Consider the following 22,266-nt stretch of genomic DNA (forward strand, 5'->3'; position numbering starts at 1 on the left):
GGGAAATGTATTTCCAATTTCCAGTTGCATTTCAAATGCAGTTCTTGCACCTGTCTGTTGTTGGTGCATTACAAAGCCATAACCTGATTCAGCATTCGCAGGCAACACCTTGATATCTAAGTACTTGTGCTTCCTCTGTAGAATCATAGAATAGTTTGGGTTGGAAGGGACTTTAAAGAGCATCCAGTTCCAGCCCCCGTGCCATGGGCAGGGACATCTCCCACTAGATCAGGCTGCCCAGGGCCCCATCCAACCTGGCGTTGAACACCTCCAGGGATGGGACATCCACAGCTTCCCTGGGCAACCTGTGCCAGTGCCTCACCATCCTCATTGTGAAGAAATTCCTCCTTATGTCTAGTCTAAATCAGCCCCTGTCCATTTTATACCTATTTGCCCTATTCCTAACACTACAAGCCTTTTAGTCTGGGATGATGTAAATTTATGGCAAGATATAAAATCAGAATCTTTAAAATGTCTTTGGTTTTGTGGTCGAGCAGAAAATGTGTTTCAAATGGCTTTTTCCCATCTGGGTTACCCTGCTAGATGTATATATTTTTACCAGTTGAGTCTCTTGTTTGCAAACGTTTTAAGTAACTCTTATGCAACTGCAGTTTCTGGCTTCTGTCTCCCAGTACAGGATCACATTATATAATTTTTGCTGTATAGAATTGAAGTTTTTAATTTTTTCCTCATAAGCTGTATGTATGTGGTGGAGCAGATCAACTTAATAGAATTTTTCCTCTCAAGGATGTGAATGTCATCTTGCAAGCTCTTGTTTCATTTTGTGTTTTTCACAGTTTCTGACAGCTGTTAATAGTTTGGAAAATCCAAGTACTGTTCTCTTGTGAAGGTGATTGGACTTCAAACCTGTTTTGCATTTCTAGGTGTTAGAGGATTTGGGGCTTTGTATTTGTTCATGTGCAAGTGTTCTTGCCTTCTGCAGAGGGCAAAATCCAAACTTTTCAGATGTTAATGGTTGTCTTGTACTACCTAAGGTGAAGCTTCAGCCACCTGCATTGTTCACAGCTTTCATTGGCATGCACGGAGGACTCGCACAATGGGTTTCAAGCTTGCATTAGAATCTCCTGTAAATGAGATAAATTAATGCTATCATCTCTTTTAGCGAGATCTTGTTTATATTGAAGTTTAAGCAGCTGCCACAGCACTAAGTGGCATGCTTATCTACACTTGAAGCCTTTAAAGGTGTAATTTAATGCTGTACATGCTATTTTACAAGGCATCATTCAGTAATATTTGAGGAGTTGATTGGATCATCAGGATAACTGAAGAGACAAAGAGGTGTTTCTGCAGCTTAGTCATCTTGTGTTGGCATTGACCCAGCTTAATTTCAGATAATGATTCAGCTCTGTCTTGCTTTCAGTTTCTTTCCAGCAACGAGTGGATGGGATTTCCTGTCTAGGATTAAAGAACACAAGCCTTTTGGTAGCGCGTTGCTGGCGTTGTGTGTGATGGTTAGATGGATTGACAGGGCTGAGGTGTTTGTGGTATTTTGCATGACTGCTCTTAGAGGGGCAGCTCTCGGTTTTTAGGAGATGTTAGAAAGGCATGAGCTCATCTAGGTCAGTATGGCTCCAGTTACAGGCTGAGATAGTAGGCAATTTGTCAGGTGTTGTGATAAATTATGTTGAAGGCAGCTAAGAGGGTGAAGCTAGATCACTTTGAAAACTGCACCAGCAAGAAAACCAATGTAGTTAGTGTTTAAAGTCATCGGTTCTTGGCATTAACATGCTTGAGACTATTAATACTTTATAATTGGACATTAAACAAGAGATGCTGGCTTTGAGAAGCTTTTTTGAGGAATAGATAAGTGTTTTGAAGATATAGGAGTGATTAGCTGTCTGCTCTGTTTGATAAAAACTAAGTGTTTTGCCATTGGTTGGGTGGGGTATCTATCACCAGTTTCCTTTGGAAGAGTCACAGATTTTGGTTAACTGTGGAGACGAGTTCTTTAACCTGTTCTTGGAAAGGCCATCTGTGCTACTAAACAAAATTATTTAGAATTAAAAATACCAGTAAGGCTCATTTCTGTTATATTGTCCATACTTTAAAACAAAGATGTTTGCCATCTACTTTGGCATAAAAATATGTATCTGATACCTACAGGTGCCAAATATGACTAAAAAAATTGTTCTTTGGCAGCAATTCAGCATGTAAGGTAAAAACTTCCTTCGGTCGGCACTTGGCTGATAAGGTGGTAGAGAAAGGTGATATCTCATTCACTGTGTATGTTAGAGTTGTATCAGCTGTTATTAATGTCTCTTCCCTGTGTTCCACTGGATTACTCACTAAACAGTGGCAGGAGACTGTAGGGACTGTTTGAAAAGCGTCTCTCTTGCTGGCTGTGTAACCATTCCATACAGGCTGAGGGAGGTTGATTGCCTCTCTGGAAGTTACGCTACACCAGATGATCCATGGTGTTCAAGAGTTAGATTCACACAGCTGCAGTCGAGTTAAGATCAAATTATATGCATGGTTTTGCAGTTTGCTTGTTCAGTCTTGAAAATAAAGCTTCCTACTTCAATTTTTCAACACTTCTAATAGCAACTGTAGCTATGCTAAATTGTAAGACCGATCTGATTTGTACCCTAATCTTAAAAGGTGCTTTCTTTGGCTGTGAACCTGCAGTCATGAAACATAGTAGAGATTATTTGCACTAATTTTGTCGTCTTTCCTTTTTTTGTTTTTTAAAAGGTGGTCTCCCAGATAAGAAGTTTGAGGTAGATAAACGAGCCATGAATCTCGGGGATTTTAATGACATGATGAGAAAGGATCGATCTGGGTTCCGTCCACCTAATTCCAAAGACATGGGAACCACAGATAGTGGGCCTTATTTTGAGAAGGTAAGAGAAATATCTTTAGATAAATTAATATCAAGGTCTAAGGTCCCAGTTTTTACCCTACTCCTCTGGAAGTGCAAAAAATTCAGTAATTTTGGACAAAATAATAGAAGGTGTGAGGGTGCTATGTTTGTAGAACGAATGTGTATGTAAAACAGAGGTGTCAGACGCACATAGATGAATGAAATTATCTGGGCAGAATGAGGCGTTTTATTCTAGAATGAACTGCTCTTAATATGGACAGAAAGAAATCTCTTTGTTTTCCTTGGAAGGGTAAACTACTGGTAGCGATGAAATTCATTATAAGTTTCATCACAATGATTCTTTTGGCTACTAACTACAATCATCTACTGTAAAAAATTGGTTTAGATCTAAGTAAGCATAAGTAATCACAGTCTTCCAAATTTTTTCTGCTTTCATGTCTGTTGTTTATTGGAAACACCCTTTCTAAATTCCACAACCCCTTATGCTGTGTGTCCGTGTGCTGTGAGCTTCTGTACAACATCTGTTTCTCTGTGACATCTGTTGTATGTTACGGTAGTGTTTCATTCGTGTTCTTGCCTACTTTAAATAGAAGATTGCACTATTGTTATCAAGCATCAGTTGTCTCGTATTACGAGTTGGAGCGTGTCCAGTAGATTCAGAATGCTTCAGGGTTTTTTTTTTAATACAGTTCAGGTTTATTACAAGTAAAATGGAAAAAAGAAATGGTATAAATATTTTGAAGGCGTCAATTAATGTAACTCCTCCATTTTGATATAACAGGCCAAAAACCAGTTTTGTCAAACTCCCTCTGGTGGCCTAATAATTAAATACCACTAGCAGAGCTAATGCTTTCCTAACAAACTGTGTTCGCAGGTGTATGCTAATATTAGGAATTCGTTCAAGATTTGTCTGTTTCTGTAGTGGTGATAGCCACTGTCAGAAAAGAACTTCATGAGAGTTCCAAATACATTTTTTAAAAGAAGCTTTTAGGGAATTATGTGTTATCTCTTTGGACCAAAATTGTAATTGTCAAGTGATCATTAGAGTCAGAAGTTTTGTCCTTGTAATTGCTATTACGAATTAACTTTGCTTCTTCCTAGTCACTCACCGTCCCTCTTTCTCTCCTCTTGCATTCTGTTGCTTCACTAACCAACTCCTGCTGTTGGCTAACTGCTGCTTCAGCTGACTTTGCCTTTCTCCAATCAAGATGGGTGCCTTGGGGATGAGGCTCCCTGCTCTCCCTTCTCCCCTTCTCCCAGCTACAAGCTGTCTCCCTCTGGTTCCACACTATCCAACGTCGGCCTTGGGGCAATCGGCTCAGGGCTCAGTCCCCAAAACTTCGCTGCTAGACAAGTAAGCAGGCCACCTTATAAGATGCATTGTTATAAGGCTGCAACCTGGGCTTAATCCTGGTTAGTTGGTTGCTTGCATTTGTTTTCCTACTAAAGAATTAATATTGTAAATGGAAATTTCAGCTACATCAGGCCACTGAGAATCAATCCACTTTGGTTCCCATCATCAAAATGTATCCCATCTGTTTTTGTTGGCCTCTTACTTCCTGAATCACAGTGCAGCAGAAGATAGATCTGCTTTTCAGAAGCCATGAAGTTAGTCGCAACCTTATATTTTACCTGCTGTTTTAAAATCCAGTTAGAGGCTGCTGATTTGCCCCACCACCCCCGACTCCACCTGATGACCTTGTATGTGGAAATGTGCCTTTAAAAAAAATCACAGTCATTTTGCATTGTGCCTGTTCCCTTCTCCCTTCCCTACAGCCCAAAGGATTGAATTAGCAGCCTTTAAAAACTCTTGAATTATCAGTGTTTTTGTTCTGTATGCGGGGGAATGGTGGGAAAGAAATGAAGTGAGTAACTGCAATCTGGAAGAATTTCTGGCTGTTATGTTTTGCATTATGTGAGAAGGGAATGTTGCAGGAGTGCTAGGAAATGAAAGAATAGAACCTAAGTATTGCAACTGAACTAGCTGATACAGACACATGCCTAACATAATGGTGTTTCTTTGTGTTGTCTTTCCGTTTCTATGTGACATAGTCAGTGTTGAGCATCAGATTAAGTCCAAAATTTGCAGACACGTTTTTGGATTTGGCGTGCAGAACTCTGTTCAGCTTCAGGGAGGAATGAAAGCGTAGCTGCAGCTTCTAGTCTCAAAAATTCCAATGTGTAATTGACCCCAGTCGGTTCTTTGCAAAATAAACCCACTTTTACTTCTTGGAGCTTTTTGTTGTCCTTCATGATTAATATGACATCTTGAATTACTTCTGAAAGATTAAATTCATTAAGGAGGTGAAATGTGTTGCAGATGAATGACAATCCATGAATCTGCCAGTATAGAAGTAGGACAAGAGACTTCTGTTTTAGCGAAAGGGTAGTGGAGGATGCGCAGTTAGAGACAAGGTTTATGAAATCCGGGTATATAAGGGAAGGAAAGGTTTTGAAGAAGGCCTGCATGCTCTCTGTTTGGAAGAACAATAAATTTCTGTTGGGTACAGCAACACTGGTGCGGAGAGGGAGAACAGAGGGATGGAAAGTGTAGTGTATGTACAGATACCCCCAGGTGTCTGAAGGGCACAGACATCCTAATATACAGCAAAAGCTGGGGGGTTCTGAGGCCTTGAAAGGACAGTTTCATGGCACATAAGGATCTTTTGGAGTACAAGCTTCAGCTTGTAGAAGCAACAGCATGCGACTCTTAGTGTAGGAGACTGTCCATAACATTTCCTGTGGCTTTTGTTGAAAGATGTTCTGAATAAAGACAGTCTGCTCAAAGTCTGAAATAGTGAAACATAATCATGATTTTTCTTCAGTATTTTTTATGCAATAGAATTTATTATTACAGAACTTGCCAATAAAACAGTAAATACATCTAATTTAAAACAAACCAAAAGAAACAGCAAGTATTCTTGCCTTAGAAAATAAACCACTAGGAGGGAAGATAAAACCAAACATTTTTTCTCACTTGAAAAGTTTCTTGCTTTTCAATTTAGTGGGGAGAAAGGAAAAGGCAAACATCGCAATCCAGACTGCTGCAGTCTTCACATTGGAAGGAAAAATTTTAATACCTTTTTTTAATTCTAATTTCAGTTAGTGAAAGGCCTGCAGAGGAAGTCAGAGGCTTGAGAGTGATATCTCAACAACCGACTCAGAGAAAGTTCCTAACTTGTCTAAAATGGTGGCCCTCAAATTCTAAATTCTTGTTTGACACAGTCTTGCCATACTTTTTAGCCATTGGAATGTTTTTTTGAGCATGTTGTTTGTACTCCAAGTTTCCATTTCCCAACATGTAAAGTGCAAAATAGAAAACGTTAGCTTTGTTACGTGCTTTGAACTAAGTGGATAAACACAGCTCTTCCGGGTAGAAGAGGACGAGCCTGCATCTCAAAGATGTAGTACAGCAGTTTTAGCCCAGCTAGGATGTTACTGATTTAGGACAGACATCTCAGTAATTCTAAGGGTACTCTGTTTAAGTCAGTACTTGCCTCATTGTTATTTATATGTAGTTATTAGCATAGAAATCCATTATCCTGAAAGATTCGTCTTCTCACTACTGCTTTAATTTTATAGGGTGGCAATCATGGTTTGTTTGGAAACAGCACAGCACAATCGAGGGGCATGCACACACCAGTGCAGCCACTAAATCCTTCCCCCAATATCCGGGCTCAAGTGCCTCCCCAATTTCTTTCTCCCCAGGTAAGGAATTTATAGTAACTGGTTACTTGTAAAAAAGTGGAGCTACAGCCTTCAGAGCACACCATAGAGGTTACTTCTACATCTGTTGTAGTTTTGGCTTGATGTTAAGAAATCAAAAAGTTAGAGAGATAAAAAATTAAAATTCAGAGTTGAAAATGCTTAAAAACTCAGTGTGGAAGGATTCACCTTCTTTCTTATTTGGAGGCAGTTGATGGTTTAATGCTCGCTACCAGTATTTTTAAACCTCAAAGCGGATTCAGGAATCCTGTCTCTTACATAGGCTTTTGCAAAGTATTTTTTAATAAAAAGAAACAAAAGTGAAAGCTGATAGGTTTTTTCTGAAGTGCAACAGGTTGCTTAAGCAGTCTTGTCCTGTGCTTCCTGCCACCCTGAAAGAGAGGCCTGATGAACAGTGGCACATTGCCTTTACTTTAGAGAGCTCTAAAACCTCAAGATCTCCAAATAGTCAAGTTTAAGTTTTACTTTGGACTTGGTGAAGACTTTTGGAGATTCGCTTGACTTTTACTTGGATAGCTCTCAACTAATGCAAAGAGAAACAGGGGGGACTCTTCTCCACCTACTCCTGTCTTTTACTATAGCTCATTCAGCATACAAAGAGATTAACTCTTTCTGCGAGACACTGTTTCTTTGCTCCAACGACTGCCTGAATGCCTTTCTTTTCCCTTGTCAAGCAGTACGTTTTTAATGTGATAGTGCAGTACTGTGATTACTGGTTCACTGCATATGTATCAGCATTTTAATGTAGTGCAGTCTCTAGTGAGGGATTGGTTGGGGGAGGAACCTTTGTGTGTGCATCTGCACGTGTAATATCATACACTGTCAATCAAGTGAGGTATTCATTTTGCTCAAGTCATGGGTTGTGCATGTTTAAATGTGATGTGTTGATAAATCCGTAACGTCTTTCCCAGGACACCATTTAGGATTGGTGTCGTCCTCATTCCTTTATAGAAATACTTCTGCTTCATCATCTTTTCTCATAGCAGTGCATTTCTTGAGGATATGTAACTGGTTTCCATGCAGGTTTCGGCCTCCATGCTCAAACAGTTTCCCAACAGTGGCTTGAATCCTGGTCTTTTCAATATGGGCCCCCAGCTTTCTCCACAACAGATTGCCATGCTGAGCCAGCTTCCACAGATTCCTCAGTTTCAATTAGTAAGTAGCTACTAATCTTGTGGGTCAGACTGTTTACAAATTGTGTGCTGAAAGCATTTTTCTTTTTAAGTTTGTTCCAATTCTGGGTTTTTTTTCCTACCCATCTTGTGTTACTTTTGTACCAGTATTCCTAGTTTGTGCAGTAAAATACAGGCCTTTTGGAGGGCAGTGGGTAAACTGAACAGGCCCGTGTAATTATTGTGAACGTCACAGCGGGTTAGTAATGATTCTTAGCAATGTCTTTGTACAGAAAGCAGTTGTTTGTTGATTTTTAATGAAGTTTTCATCATTCTTCACTTGTCACAGTGTTGGCTATAAAGCTGCTACCACTAATACTGTTGCATGATGTTAAATTATAAACAAGTGAAGAATATAGTATTTTTCTTATGCCTTCATTTTGTTTGAGTGCGTGGCAGGAGAAACAATTTACCTAAGTTCTGAGTAAAGCATTTGCTAGGGACTAGTTCCTGGCAATGACGTTCCACTTGATGAGCTCTCTGTTTTCACTCCCACTCCCACTTACCTTGCAGGCCTGTCAGCTCCTCCTTCAGCAGCAGCAGCAACAGCAGCTGTTGCAGAGCCAGAGGAAGTTATCTCAAGCTGTGCGACAACAACAGGAGCAGCAGGTATGGCACTGTTTTTGTCATTCCTGTGAAGTATAAATGCACTGAGAAAACGCCTTCTGCAGCAGAAGCAGCACTGGCTGTAGCAATGCCATCTGCTCTTCGCAGTGTGCACTTTTTTCAGACTGCAGTTTCAGAGAGCAGGGTCTTTTTGGGTCTCTTTCAAATTACTATTCCTTCATGTTTACTGGGGTTCTGTATTATAGTATAGGATACATCTATCATCCCCATTTTTTTCGTTCGTTTGCAGATTGCTCGTATGGTGAGTGCCCTCCAGCAGCAGCAGCAGAGGCAGCCTGGCATGAAGCATTCACCATCCCACCCTGTCGGGCCTAAGCCACATTTAGACAGCATGGTACCCAATCCTTTGAACGTGGGTCTCTCAGATTTACAGACCAAAGGGCAAATACCTGGATACGGTTCAGGTAAGTGCTCTGCAGAAAGAGATTTAGTGCGTTGCCTATAGTTACCATATTAGTTGGATAGTTGCATTACCCTATTAACCAGTTATGTCTGAGTCGAGAAATGATTCATTAATTAATGTATGAACACTAGAGTGAAGGCTGCATCAAGTGTTAACTCTTGATCAACTTCTGTTGTTTTTCATTATGTGGGAAGAAAACAGACATCCTAACAAAGTGTGTCTTGGTAGCATACTGACCTAACAAGTGTATTTGGAAGCTGCCTCTTGAACATTTAATTTGCTGCTGTGATCCTTTTTTTTTCTTTTTTTTTAACCTTTCTTATGATCACAGTGACTTATTGTTCAAAGATATTTAAAAAGAGCAGATGACAATGGAGTTTTGTTTGTTTCACAGGCTTTGGCTCAAGCAGCATGGATTATGGCATGGTGGGAGGGAAAGAGGCTGGAGCTGAATCCCGCTTTAAGCAGTGGACTATGATGGAAGGGCTGCCCTCTGTGGCTTCACAAGATGCCAATATGCACAAAAATGGTGAGAAGGGGACTGGCAGTTCTAAGAATGTCCTTGCAGTATCATCTAGTGAATGTTTTACCTTAGTAGTATGCATCTTGAATATTTTTTGGTTTAGCATGTCATACTCTAATAAAGATCTCAACCTTTCCTGACTGTAAATGTCTTTTTAATCCTTCAGGTGCAATAGTGCCACCTGGAAAGGCTCGCGGAGGGTCACCCTACAACCAGTTTGACATAATTCAGGGTGACCCACTAGGTGGCCATGGAGGTCCTGCTGGTGATAGTTGGTTACCTGCCAAATCTCCACCAACGAACAAGATTGGAAGCAAATCCAGCAACGCCAGCTGGCCTCCAGGTATTACATGAGGGCAGAGGTTGTGTCCTAGCTTTAGAGTAGGTGTGCTGGAACCTTGCCTCGTCATGCTTTTTGAAAAAACAGTGCAAGGAAAATATTTGCTTAAGCCTATCTCATTTTTTAAATATCTTCCACGGTAAATTGTAACATAAATATTGAATTTCCAGTAAAGAAAAAAAATGGCTGGGCTAAATATGAATGAGCCTTGGAATTGCCTGAGTAGTATTTGGGGTTTTGTTAGGTGAGGTCTGACCTTCTGTGGTTTTGTGACTTTACACCTACAGAAATTTTCAGAATGCTTGTCCATGGAACACATGCTCCCTCCTTTTGTAGTGGTTCCTTATTTGCGTTGTGTTAGGCTGACAAGAGGTGTAAAAATTCTCATTAATAGTGTGGAATCAAGAAGCAAAAGATGTGAATTCTTGGGTTTTTTGTCTTGAACCTTTGTATTTTATGTACCGTGAGCTCTTCTTCTGCCAATTGTTTACAAATATGATGCACTTACCAGCCACCAGGTTCTTTTGCCAGCAGTATTGGTTCAGCGTATTTATAAAGTGTGTGCTAGGCTCTTGCAGTTCACTTTCGCTCATGTGGCCTGAAGGATAGAAGAATGTCGGCATGTTTCCTTACTGCTCAGCAGTCTTGTGGCTTGAGTAGAACTTTCTTGCTTTTTGCATTACAGGCAATAGCACATTCTTTAAATCTTGTGAAGTTTCACTGGCAGAATTTTACTTTTCTGCTAGACAACTCAAGTATCTAGGAAAAATACAGACATATTTGAACACAAACATAATTTTCTATATAAAACAGTTATTAAACACGGTGTTGTCCTTGAAGTTGCACAGATTAATCACGGTGCTGTTCAGGAAATAGTGGATACTGTGATTTTTCTCTACCTGGAAGACACTTACATTTGCATTCATAACTGCAAATTCTGTGCTCTATATCCTTTCAAACACAAAAAAAAGTAAAGGTGCAAGTACATCTCTTGGGTAAACCAGTATTACAGATCTTGCTTAGAAGTCCTAGGAATCTGAGACAGATACAACTGCAGGAAGCCAGTAAGAGAGTAATTAAAGCTTTTTATGTGGGAACCTCTCAGTGTCTTAACTCTGGCAAGAAAACGTTTCCTGATAAGCTAACAGAGTTACAGAATTAGTTATCTCAAGAACGTCTGCACACCCACAACATTTCATACCACTGACTGCTGTCTATAGACGTGTATTTGCATTGCATTTCTCTCAGCCTGGTTGTTAAGTACTAAGCTTCTCAAGCTGGAGTTACTGTTCGTAATGCCAGAAACCCCTCAAATTTAAGTTTTTTTCAGGACCTGTCTTCTAAGAGTCATTGTTGCTGAACTTGTTTCTTTAGTCACCATTCACATGCATAATACAGTGAAACACTGCTTGGCATGTTAGGGGAGGGATGTGAGGATCAGCTCTGCCATGTTGCCAGGTTTTGGAGCAGCCACTACCTCTGGCAGGCTTCTTGGTACCAGAAGCCTGTAAGAGAAGTGAGAAGGTGAATAGCTACTCTTTTGCCCCTTGTTAATACCATAGAGTTTCCTTAGTGACACCTGCAGTCCCAGTATCAGTGATGAGCAAATTTTGTGCTGTCGCTGAGTGCCCCACCACTGTGACAGGATAGCTGGAATTCACAAATCCTCAACATAAACTCTCAGTAGGATCATAGGATCATCGGTACCATCCCTAATTTCACATGTAAATTAGTAGCCCACAGCTGTGATTGCAGATGTCTTGTAATAGATCATGTGTTTCAGCATGTGGCTTTTATCCAATTATTGCTGTATTGCTTGCCCTCTACTATGAGGCCTGGAGACTACTGGGACCAGTGTTGCTGTCTGTAACCATCAGCTGCTTATGCTGTCTCACAGCCTCTCTAGTTTATTGACATCCTCAAGAAGGAAAACTTAGCTGAAATCACAATCCACCTTGTCAACACCCATGGTAAAGAATAAAGACCCAGAATGATTTTACGTTTTAGGTCTTCTTTCTCTGCGAGCCTGTAGATGAGGCCCACTGTCAGCTCCTAGCACGGAGATACAATTTTTCTTCCTAGTGTTGGAAAGTAAGTTGGTAATGAAAATGAGTTTTTACAAGAGGGAGCCTCTTGAAGTAGGTGCGCTTTTCCTTTGAATGAATACAGTGGTCGCTCAGCATTCACCCTGACTACACCTTTCGCGTTTTCCTCCTAAATGCCATCTGCTGCAGAAATTTTGCCGTTCAAGAGAGCAGTATTGTTCAGCACAAAGGTAAATGAAGTGGTGCCCAATCAAACTGATATCACAGCTGAAGGTGAGAGCAAGTTTTGCTGCATTGGTGAGAACTGTCTTTTGGTTATGTCTCACAGACTTGCATACCTAGGTAGTACCAGACTGTAATTTCCCCGTTCAAGAGCATTTCAGTCACGTACTGCAGGGAGACTGGCTGGCCTGAATATGTTGGTCATGGTTTTCGTAATAATCTTATGTTTGAACTTTTTGAGACGACACTTAAATTATCAGTGGAGAAATGCACTTCATGTTTTTTTTACTATCTAGAAATAAGAGCATGTCTATAGAAGAATTGGTGAATGTGCATGAGAATAACTGTCAGTCCCAATGGATAGTTTAGAAATTTGTTAGTATGCTGGAGTTCAAGAAAAACACTTCTCCAGAGCAGGATTATATTGATAAGTGAATGTGTTTATATGCAGTACACCTCATCTTTGGAGCCTTGTTTGAGTATTCCGTAACTTTTTGATGAAAGCTTACTATGTATTTCATTTTCAGTCTCAGAATCACAAAATGATCGGGGTTGGAAGGGACCTCTGGAGATCATCCAGTCCAACCCCCTTGCTTAAGCAGGTTCGCCTAGAGCAGATTACACCAATTCTCAGAAATCTTGAGAAAGGCAGGACTTGGATATAGCTTCTTTTTTTCTTGGCAGACGAGTTCTAATTTTCAGGTCTTGACCTGTGTTCATGGATTCTTTATCTCAAAACAGAGATCTTTTGACTAGACCCAAGAGGTGTGTTGTGCGTCGCTTGTTCCTTAAGCACAAGATGATCCTGTTTCAGGAGACTGTAGTATTTTGGCAGTGGCTGAGAAAATTCCTTCCTTGCTGCAGTGCTGATACTGTTTGAAATGTTGGTACTTGGTATCCTAGATTATTTTGTTGAGTCACTAAAGACTGGGAGATGTGACTGAGATTTCCAAAATCATGAAGGCTACAAAGAAGATAAATGCAGAATTGCAATTCTGCAAATCCTGCAACACTAGAACCATGGTGCAATTGCTGGACTTCAGGGGACGTTTGTTCCTTTGGAAGTGCTGAACTTCTGGAATGCATTGGTTTTGGAGCTTCTGAAGACAGATGGTTCTAGCCAGTTGAAGCAGTGATTGGATAAACTGTTGGAAAAACAGTCACCAGCAGGTGCTAGCAGATAGAGGGCATGCCTGATTCCTAGATAGGACTCTGAATGCTGGGAAAGTGTTAGGGCAGCAGCCTACAGGCCGTGCACAGATTTGTGTTCTGTCCTGAAATACTGTATCCCCTACCACTGTTAGCAGAATACTGAGCTAGTCGGACCACAGTTCTGCTCCAGGGAGACATTCCTTAGATCTTCTCTGACATTTTCCTGCCAGTGTAATATCATGATCTAATACTGCCCTTGCTGTGCCAACTGTTTGAACAGTCAGTACCACATCTTCTTCTCTATTTTTCTGTGAAAATCAGCCTTGACTGTGCTTTTTCATTACAAAGGTGACTAAAATGAACCGTTCTGTGCCAGATTCACCCTACGTGGTTTCATTCCAGAGATCCCATCCAGGATCCCACTTTTAATCGTGGGGTTTTAATTACACTCAAATATTCTGTCATTAATTATTTCAAAATTTCAGGTTAGGAGTAAAGGTATCATTCCATATCCTGGGCTTGTATGTACAAGGGATCTACTACCTTGGCACTCTTGACACTTATGCAAATTGTCGTGTAGTATCTGAAGCTTCTTTACTTGCTTTTGTCTTTGGCAGTTTTACTTTCTTATCACTGCTTCCAAAATTGACCACAGCACTTTATCCATAGAACTTCTACTCAGAGAAGGAACCTGGTTACTGACCTTTCTTGCAGCAACTGGAGTTTTTGTGTGTTCATATTTGATTTAACTCCTCCTCTTGGCCTAAAACTCTAGTGTGCCTGGAGGTGTAATTGAAAGGAAACTAAAGCATGATAAGTATGCATATTATATTTACATTGCTTTTACCACAAGGCATCTCACCTTAGTGTTACTTCATTATTGGTAGGAAAAATACTAAGCGTGTGTCTATCTACAGTGTACGGTGTCAAATGCAGTGTTTACAAACTCTTAAGGTAGGTTGCCTTTCCTTGAGAAATGCTCGTGCAAAGGAGTACCATATGTGCTTGTACCACTTTTTTGTAGTTTAGACTTTTATTCAGACACTAGAGATGATGCTATAGGAGGAAATGTGAAATTGATTTTAATTAAGAAAAGTCTGATTTTTCTGAGGAACGATGTAGGACACTATTATTTAGCCTCCTAAAGTATCTTCAACAATTACTTCCAGTCAGTGGCATTTCCCTGTTCGCATCTAATTCCTTTCTCCCTCTTGTCCCAGAGTTCCAACCAGGAGTGCCATGGAAAGGTATTCAAAACATTGACCCTGAATCTGACCCCTATGTGACCCCTGGAAGTGTGCTTGGGGGGACAGCCACATCTCCCATTGTAGATACTGACCACCAACTTCTGCGGGACAACACCACAGGTAAAACAGCGACCAACTGCTGTGTCATTATTTATGTCATTCTGGTACTTGAGAATATCCTGATGTTCCTGTCATAATAGGGTACCAGTATATCACTTTTAACTGAGAAGGAAGCCTGCGTGCCCTTGCGCTGTGGATGTGTATCTCATAAAAGCTTGGCATTGATATAAATCGTGGCTCTCTTGAGGTTTAACAGTATCACAGAAACTCTGAAATTGGCCTACTCTTCCCTTTCTTTCTCCTTTTTCCTTTGCTAGGGTCTAATTCTTCCCTCAACACCTCGCTGCCTTCACCTGGTGCCTGGCCCTACAGTGCCTCTGACAATTCCTTCACCAACGTTCATAGCACTTCAGGTATGCAGACTCTAAAACGTAACCTGGACAAAATATTTTCTACTTATTCACTATTTCATCGTCATTGTTCCACTTTGAATATTTAGTCTTCCAGTAATTTCTGCAGAAGGTTGGAAATCAAGAGTTGAGTGGCTGATCAAAGAGTTTTCCTCCTAGTGATAAAAGACGCTGGCTGTAGTTGCTTTAAAAACTAGACAAAGATCCTCTACTCTTTCTCCCTCCCATGATACAAAATTCTTAGTTATGCAGGTAAAAGAATAGCAAGCAGCAGATGCAGAAGGGGGAAAAAACCCACATGCACAGTCTGTGGACATGTGTAAGGGGTTCGGGGACTGTCATAATTTTTTTAAACATATCTGTTCCTGTATGTATGACTTAAAGCTTTAATTGGAGCAATAAGGTGACTGACTTTATTCATTTTAGTTTTAGAACATGGAAATGCTGTGAAGGGAACTTTTTTGCCTCACCTTATGTAGTACTTATCATTCCCTGAAACCTGAAGAGAGAAGGGACTTTTAGTATTTAATGGTTTGCCTGTAAATAGCAGTTTAGATAGCTGCCTCAGACCCTTGGTAAGAAGGTCTCCAAAGCTTTCTTGTGAAAAGCTTTGTAGTTTTTGCACACGCTTCCAAGTAGGAAGCTGGAAGTACTTGCTCCACACAGGCATTTTGAATTTGCGGATGCCAGAATTTTCTCTTGAGACATCGTTTTCTTGACAGCTACTGAAAAGTTTTGTGTGTAAATATCAGAAGACAAACAGCTGAGAGCTGCATCTGGTCCAGACTTTATTTTTTTTGCATCTTACTGAATGTAAGCTATGTTTTTATGTTATCTCAGCATCTTTACAACCTGTGTGGAAAATCCATTTTAGCCCTTAAGAAAAACAGCATTCGTGCTGCCAGTTTTTTGTGTTACTTTAGTTTGAAGCAGTATCCGTGTATGCAGTATTCCAGTGAGATAAAAGATCTCTTTCGTAGCCTGAGAAAGAAGTGGCATGTATCACATTCTTACCTCTGCTAATTTTTTTTCTAGCACCTGAGAAAGGACCCCAGAGATAAAAAATTCAACTTGAAGTCATAGTTGAATTGAGGAAACTAGACCACTGCCTGGCACATACAGCATCTTCTGTTTGTTTTATTAAACTACATACCAGCATTTAACAGCTGGAAAGTGGGTCATCCAAATCAGGGATTTAGAGTTTGTTTGTCTGTAAAAAAAACCAAACTGAGTCTAGTGAAAGCTGATTTTTAATTGCTTTTCATACATTTGCATGGGGTAGTGCTTGATGCTGCCTTTCTTCCTGTTCGCAGTTACTCTGTTGTGGAAATAGAGTGATCTAGCTGTAAAACGAAGCATTCTTTAATTGCTGAAAGCTTTATGGTCTTCATTCCCAAATGTATTATTTTGTGACACCTTGGCATATTGTAAACCTGGATTTTTACTCTTTGTTTGAAACAAGTAATTTACTCCCTTTTGTTTGTGAATAGGGCTTAATACTTATATTCGCGTGCACGTGAGTTCTGAATAAGATAATTCATAACACAAGTGCCTTTTTCCCCAGATTGATCTATCTGTGTTTGCTGGCTTTCGTTACAGAACAAGGAAAATAGAAATTACTTGAGCAATCTTTACTTTATGGTTTGGTTTGTTGTTTCTTTGGGGTTTTTTTTGCTGGGTGATAAATGTCTCGTGGTGTCAGAAGCTCTGAGAGAATTTGCTGTCTGTCTTCAGAAGGAAAACTGCTTTAGAAAGAGCTCCCAAATATTCATGGCTGATAGTGATGTTTTAGGGAATGTATTAATTTTTTCTCTTTTATTGGACTTTCATATAAGGGTTCTTGAGGTGTGATAGGGATATCCACTATCAGTCTTAACTTCTCCTACCAGGCATTTGGTAATGCATTGTAGTTAAAAAGATAGAATATGCACTATCAAGATTGTTTAAAAGTCCAGGTGTCACCCAGCTACATGGCCTTCTTTATGGGTTACCGTTGTGTCTGTTCTGTATGAAATTCGTGATTCATGAGAAAGCTTTAATCTTACAGGAGGATATCTTTAGGAGTAGCGTTAGCTTAGTAGGCCAAGAACGGTAAATACTCATTTTAGTTCTCCACAAGTTTCAGCCTGAAGAAGGTTCTGTTTCATTAAAGGTCGGTAGTGCCCAAACTTGTAAGAAATTCTCAGGTTCTTCAGATAAAATGTACTGCGGACATAAAAGTTGGTGTTCATCATATTAATGGTTAAATATACTGCGACTGGTAACATTATAGAATCATTAAGGTTGGAAAAAATCTCTAAGATCGTGAAGTCCAACCATTATCATAAATGTTCTAGGGATTTTTTTATTATTATTTATTGTCTTATATAAAAGAAGAACTAACTTACATGTAGCGTGATGCTTTTTTGTATGATAAATTAACTGGTACTGGTATGGTTCTGTGCTTTATGCTTGTCTTCAATATAAATATGGTCAAAGGGTTTGCGGGGATAAAGGCTAGCCGAATCTCCCAAGTTTCTCTAACACATACAATTTATTTAATCTTCTAGCAAAATTCAGTGATTACAAATCAACATGGTCCCCAGATCCCATAGGACACAATCCCACTCATCTCTCCAACAAGATGTGGAAAAACCATATTTCCTCAAGGAACACTACAGGGCTGCCCCGCCCGCCTCCTGGCCTGACCAACCCCAAACCATCATCTCCATGGAACAGCACAGCACCCCGATCGGTCAGGGGCTGGGGGGCACAGGACTCAAGGCTTGCCTCTGGTGAGAAGAACCAACTGCTAGCACCATTGATCAGACCTGAGGAGTGTACGTTTTACAGCACTAATGGTTTGGAGGAAAGAAAGTTGCAGTTGTCTGGTAAAAGGAAAAAACAGTTCCTTCTTGAAATGCAAATTTGCTGTCAGTAACTGGGATGGGGAGTGAAGGGGGATGTTGTGTGAAATCTCAGGTCGTGCTGCAGGGGATAAGGGAAGAGGGCTGGGAACTGCCAGGAGACTAGATGCATGGGGCCTTTCAAGACTAGATGCTTTCTGTGGGTTGCAAATTCCTTAATGTTAAAATGTACTAAAAAGTGAATCTCGATGTGAAATGTGAGTAAAGATGTGTTCTTGTTTACAAGACTGAAAATAACACTTCCATGTGTTAGCAGGGCTGACAGTGCTGAATTTGTCTGAAATTGAAAGACGTGGCTTTAAAAAGAAATTTTCTTTGTATCAAATCTGTCTTGATTGCTCTGTCTTCTAATTTGCAGCATCTACTTGGAGTGATGGTGGCTCCGTTCGTCCTAGCTATTGGCTGGTTCTTCACAATCTCACTCCACAGGTATTTTCTGTTATTGTCTTGTTTGCTTTACTGAGATACAATTTGTATATTCTTCCGTTGTTTCGCTTGGAATAAAAATTAACAATCAGATTGGTCAGCTTACAGAAGATGTGTTTGTAATGAACTGGGCTGCAGCCTGATTGGCTTCTCTATTGTAATCTCTTAGCTAACTTTAAGATGTTCAATTTTACGTGACCGTCATAATATTTCAGTACCTAGAGTTTAAAAAAAAATATTGGAACAGAAAGATTTTTCTTAGAAGTGAGGATAAGTTACATGATCATAATGTGGAATGGTTTATAGCTGTGTAAGAGGCTGTTCTTTAGAATGTTGTCAACAAGAAAGCTGGTATAACTGTCAGTTTTCACTTTGTTGTTTCCATAGTGAAACCACAGAATGTTTCCAGCACTCCTGCCAAAAACAGTCTAGTTAGGTTATTCCTGCAAGTATTCTGAGAGCTTGCTTCCGTTCAGAATGAATTCTGTGGAGATTCTGGTTTCAGCAATCCCAATTATTCAAGGCTGAGGAAGAGCCTGTATGATAATCGGCAGCGCCCTGAGGTCTAGACAGAGAGAACCCTGTTCAGCAGGGTGATTTACCATGCTTCTACTACAGTCTAAGAAAATGTAGACGTGTCACGAGAAACTAAGGTCTCCTTCAGATCACCCAGTGTGGCAAACGGTGCTCCTTTCATAGAAAAGACTGTTTTCCTTGGTGTGAAGGAAATGGCAGTGAAGTGATGAAGAGGTGTCGTTTTAAGTCTCCCATGTGCAAGGTAGTTTAATAATACTTTAGGAATCACTTAATGGAAGAAGAATGTATTTTAGAGGCATTTAAGTTAATAGAAAAGAGAAAGAAGCAGATTATAATTATTCTATCCGTAACAAATCCTCTATTCATTGTGGTAAGTACACTAGAGAGAAGGAAGCGTGAAGTTTAAGGTGGATTCAGGGACAGTATCTTCGTTTCAGGTTTAACTATTTTAACTTTGTCCGTATTTGTATCTACACATGACTTTTTTCCCCTCATTCGAGGCTGTATATATATAATGAGGGAAAGGGATGAAGAAGAAGGTAGCAGTTCCTTAAGTGTCTGCACATAAGGAGCCCATTCATGTGTGCGTGTTCCTGTGGCATACCAGGAACAGGATCTGTTTGTATAGAACACCTTGGAGAGCAGCAGTTACTGGAGGTAAGGAACTGTTACTGCTGCAGAAGGAATGTAGGCAACAACTGCTGTGTTCATTAGTTCAGGAGGATCGAACAATGCTGCGTTTGGCAGAAAGATCATTTCCGTGACTTAACTGTTTCATAAACAACAAAGACAACCACCGAAATAGTTTTTTAAAACCCCTCGTTGAAGGGGTGATGTTTCTGGTTTTGCAAAAGAACTTCTGATTACTGGTCGATGTGTAAATTCTGGTGAAATTGTGGTGCTGGCAGCTAACACATTGTGGTTCCTTTGGTTCAAATTCTGAAGACAGTGAGAAGTACAAGTTGTATATAATTATGGGAAAACCTGCCAACGTAAGATAGCGACAATTTAAGAAACTCAGTGAGATGGGGAAAATTGGACTTAAGCTACAAGTGAGCAGGAAAGAGAAATCAGATAAATTCCATGTAATTGTGAGAAGCCAGGGCGTTCTGATTCTCTTAGAAAATTAAATCCTGTCACCTTTGCTTACTTCCCACTGCTTTCACCTGTTTTTCTTCCTGAAAACAGATGTCTTTTAATTACTGATGCAAAGTCGGGACTGAGGTACATTTGGAGAGATGGTTACAATCATCTGTTTTATCCTGGCTGTTCTCTCTCAGATCGATGGGTCAACCTTGAGGACGATCTGCATGCAGCATGGCCCACTGCTGACATTCCATCTGAACCTGACCCAGGGCACCGCCCTTATCCGATATAACACCAAACAGGAGGCGGCCAAGGCCCAGACTGCACTGCACATGTAAGCGATCCCCATGTCTATTCTTTGTTACTACATCAGTCATGAACATAAAACCTCTGTCCAGTGCTATGCTTTGCAAACTCATTTCAAGTATCATGGTTGGAAGGGAATGTTTCATCAGCAGAGGAAGAGGAGAAACAAAGATGCCTTCTGTTCATGTTATTTTGATTGCTGGCACAGACTGGCACGTACAGAACTAAGAGGGTGCAGATACGATGGCATTGGGACTCGTGTGCACCTTACTGTACAATTTTACCATCTTATAAAAGCTTGTGAATTGATTCAGATGAAAATCATTCTTCTGTGTGTAACCCAAATGTGTACTGATGTAGTTTTGAGATACACCTGAAACAGCTTACTTGAAAAACTGCAGAGCTTTGATTTCCTGTTCTTAAGCTTTTTGGAACTGATTGTGGCTCTGGTACATTTTGAAAATGTGAGAAGTTTTGACACAAAAATCTTGGAGGGGCAGGGGGTTTGTAAGCCATTAGACTCGGTGAAAACTTGTGAACTATACTAATATTATCCTCAGTTTCACAGACTTCTAACCTTTTCTTGCTCTGTTTTGTTTGTTTGTGGCTTAGGTGCATTTACTGTTTTAGCTATGATGTGTGAGCACTTTTATTGCTCTGGGTGTTAATGTTCAGGACCTTAGTTTAAATTTAGAACAGTTTTGTCACAGAGTAACAACTAAATGTTGGGGGGAGGGGTTGTATTGGAGGAAGTGTCCCACTTCCGAAATGAAAATTCTTGTGCTTTGAGTCAGTTTCACTGTCAAGAACAGTTGAAGTTTTCAGTGCTCGCTCTGTTGTGAGTTGCTGTATCTTTTCAGTTGGGCACCTAATCATGTTGTTTCCATGGCTTCTGAATCCCTTGCCCTCACCTTCTGGCTCTTAACGTTTTTCTTCCATGTATCTTGTCTTCCAGGTGTGTGTTGGGAAACACTACCATCCTTGCTGAGTTTGCCACAGATGAAGAGGTTAGTCGCTTTCTGGCACAAGCTCAGCCCCCCACACCTACAGCAACCCCCAGTGCACCTACAGCAGGCTGGCAATCCCTGGAGACAGGACAGAACCAAACAGATCCAGTTGGACCTGCTTTGAATCTCTTTGGTGGGTCAACAGGGCTTGGGCAGTGGAGCAGTGGTGGCAGCGGTGGCGGCAGTGGGAGTGATCTCCCTGGCACTTCGTTGTGGGGGCCCCCAAGCTATTCTTCAAGCTTGTGGGGGGTCCCAAGCGTAGAAGATCCACACAGAATGGGCAGCCCTGCTCCCTTACTACCTGGAGACCTTCTGGGAGGAGGGTCGGATTCAATCTGAACTTCGAACTTTCAACTCTGACCTCGTGACCTTTTTTGGAACAGCAGCAGCACTAACTTGACCTTTTCGTTTTTTTCAACTTGCAATAAATACATTTATAAAAGGAAAAAAGAAAACGGAGAGAGAAAAAAAAAAAGGTGGGTCATTGATAGACTGTCTGAGCACATAGTTGCCTCCCTTATCAGTTTTTTCGTTTGGAATATGAATCCAAAAAGAGAACATATCACTCTTGAAATACTTGAATCATGAACGCCAACTTAGAAAGACAATGTGAAGCAAGTACACATACCATTTAAATTTAAACACAAAAAATTAAAAAAATTAGTTTCTAGTTTTTCACTTTTTCATGTTATACGGAAGTTGTTGCTAAGAAACATATATACTGAAAAAATAGCTTTTTAACTTTGTTTGCACTGGGTGTGTTTCCGTCCTTAGGTCTACCATGTTGGGTTGGGGTGAGGGAGGGGTTCAAAAGAAAAAAGGGGGGGGGGGAGACTTGACGGAGCCTCACTTTAAAAACAAAAAAAAAATCTAAAAAAAAAAATAAAAATCATAAAACCCACAAAAAAAAAAACAAAATGGAAAAAAAAGAAAACAAAACAAAAAAACCAACACTTTGTGATTGGCTGGTTGATCAGTACCAGTGTGTTCTGGCACATGTAACTGCCCCCGTGTGCTTGTTTCTGTGTGAGTGCGTGTGCACATGTTCGTGTGTGTGCATTTTTTTCTCTCTATATATAATCTTGAAACGCTGCATTGCTGATGGTCTACGGGCTGGCTGGCCATCTGCGTGTCTTGATTCTGAAGACAAGACAGGCATGGTGGAGTCCTTGTAGCTGAAGCAGAATCCAGGTGGGCTGGATTAAAATTTGTCAGTAGGTTTTTTTAAA

The 22,266-nt window shown here is 40.4% G+C and overlaps 1 protein-coding gene across 26 annotated transcripts in view; it reads left to right on the forward strand.

Moving 5' to 3' along the window:
* The window catches only part of TNRC6B (trinucleotide repeat containing adaptor 6B), a 136,069-nt gene extending 114,243 nt beyond the window's left edge, over positions 1 to 21,826 (forward strand). For 21 of the 26 annotated variants that reach the window (XM_054064391.1, XM_054064448.1, XM_054064400.1 and 18 more), the window contains 13 exons: positions 2,713 to 2,861; positions 6,425 to 6,550; positions 7,592 to 7,723; positions 8,254 to 8,349; positions 8,597 to 8,771; positions 9,165 to 9,299; positions 9,460 to 9,636; positions 14,273 to 14,419; positions 14,677 to 14,772; positions 17,319 to 17,639; positions 18,034 to 18,104; positions 19,919 to 20,058; positions 20,986 to 21,826. In XM_054064391.1, coding sequence (XP_053920366.1) covers positions 2,713 to 2,861; positions 6,425 to 6,550; positions 7,592 to 7,723; positions 8,254 to 8,349; positions 8,597 to 8,771; positions 9,165 to 9,299; positions 9,460 to 9,636; positions 14,273 to 14,419; positions 14,677 to 14,772; positions 17,319 to 17,639; positions 18,034 to 18,104; positions 19,919 to 20,058; positions 20,986 to 21,376 — 2,156 coding nt within the window. In that variant the 3' untranslated portion in view covers positions 21,377 to 21,826. The remainder of the gene's footprint in view (positions 1 to 2,712; positions 2,862 to 6,424; positions 6,551 to 7,591; positions 7,724 to 8,253; positions 8,350 to 8,596; positions 8,772 to 9,164; positions 9,300 to 9,459; positions 9,637 to 14,272; positions 14,420 to 14,676; positions 14,773 to 17,318; positions 17,640 to 18,033; positions 18,105 to 19,918; positions 20,059 to 20,985) is intronic. The other 5 variants (XM_054064419.1, XM_054064459.1, XM_054064620.1 and 2 more) reach the window with 3 other exon arrangements.
* The last annotated feature ends 440 nt before the right edge of the window (positions 21,827 to 22,266 follow it).

This window comes from Cuculus canorus, chromosome 1 (assembly GCF_017976375.1).
Source record: "Cuculus canorus isolate bCucCan1 chromosome 1, bCucCan1.pri, whole genome shotgun sequence".
Lineage (NCBI taxonomy): Eukaryota > Metazoa > Chordata > Aves > Cuculiformes > Cuculidae > Cuculus > Cuculus canorus.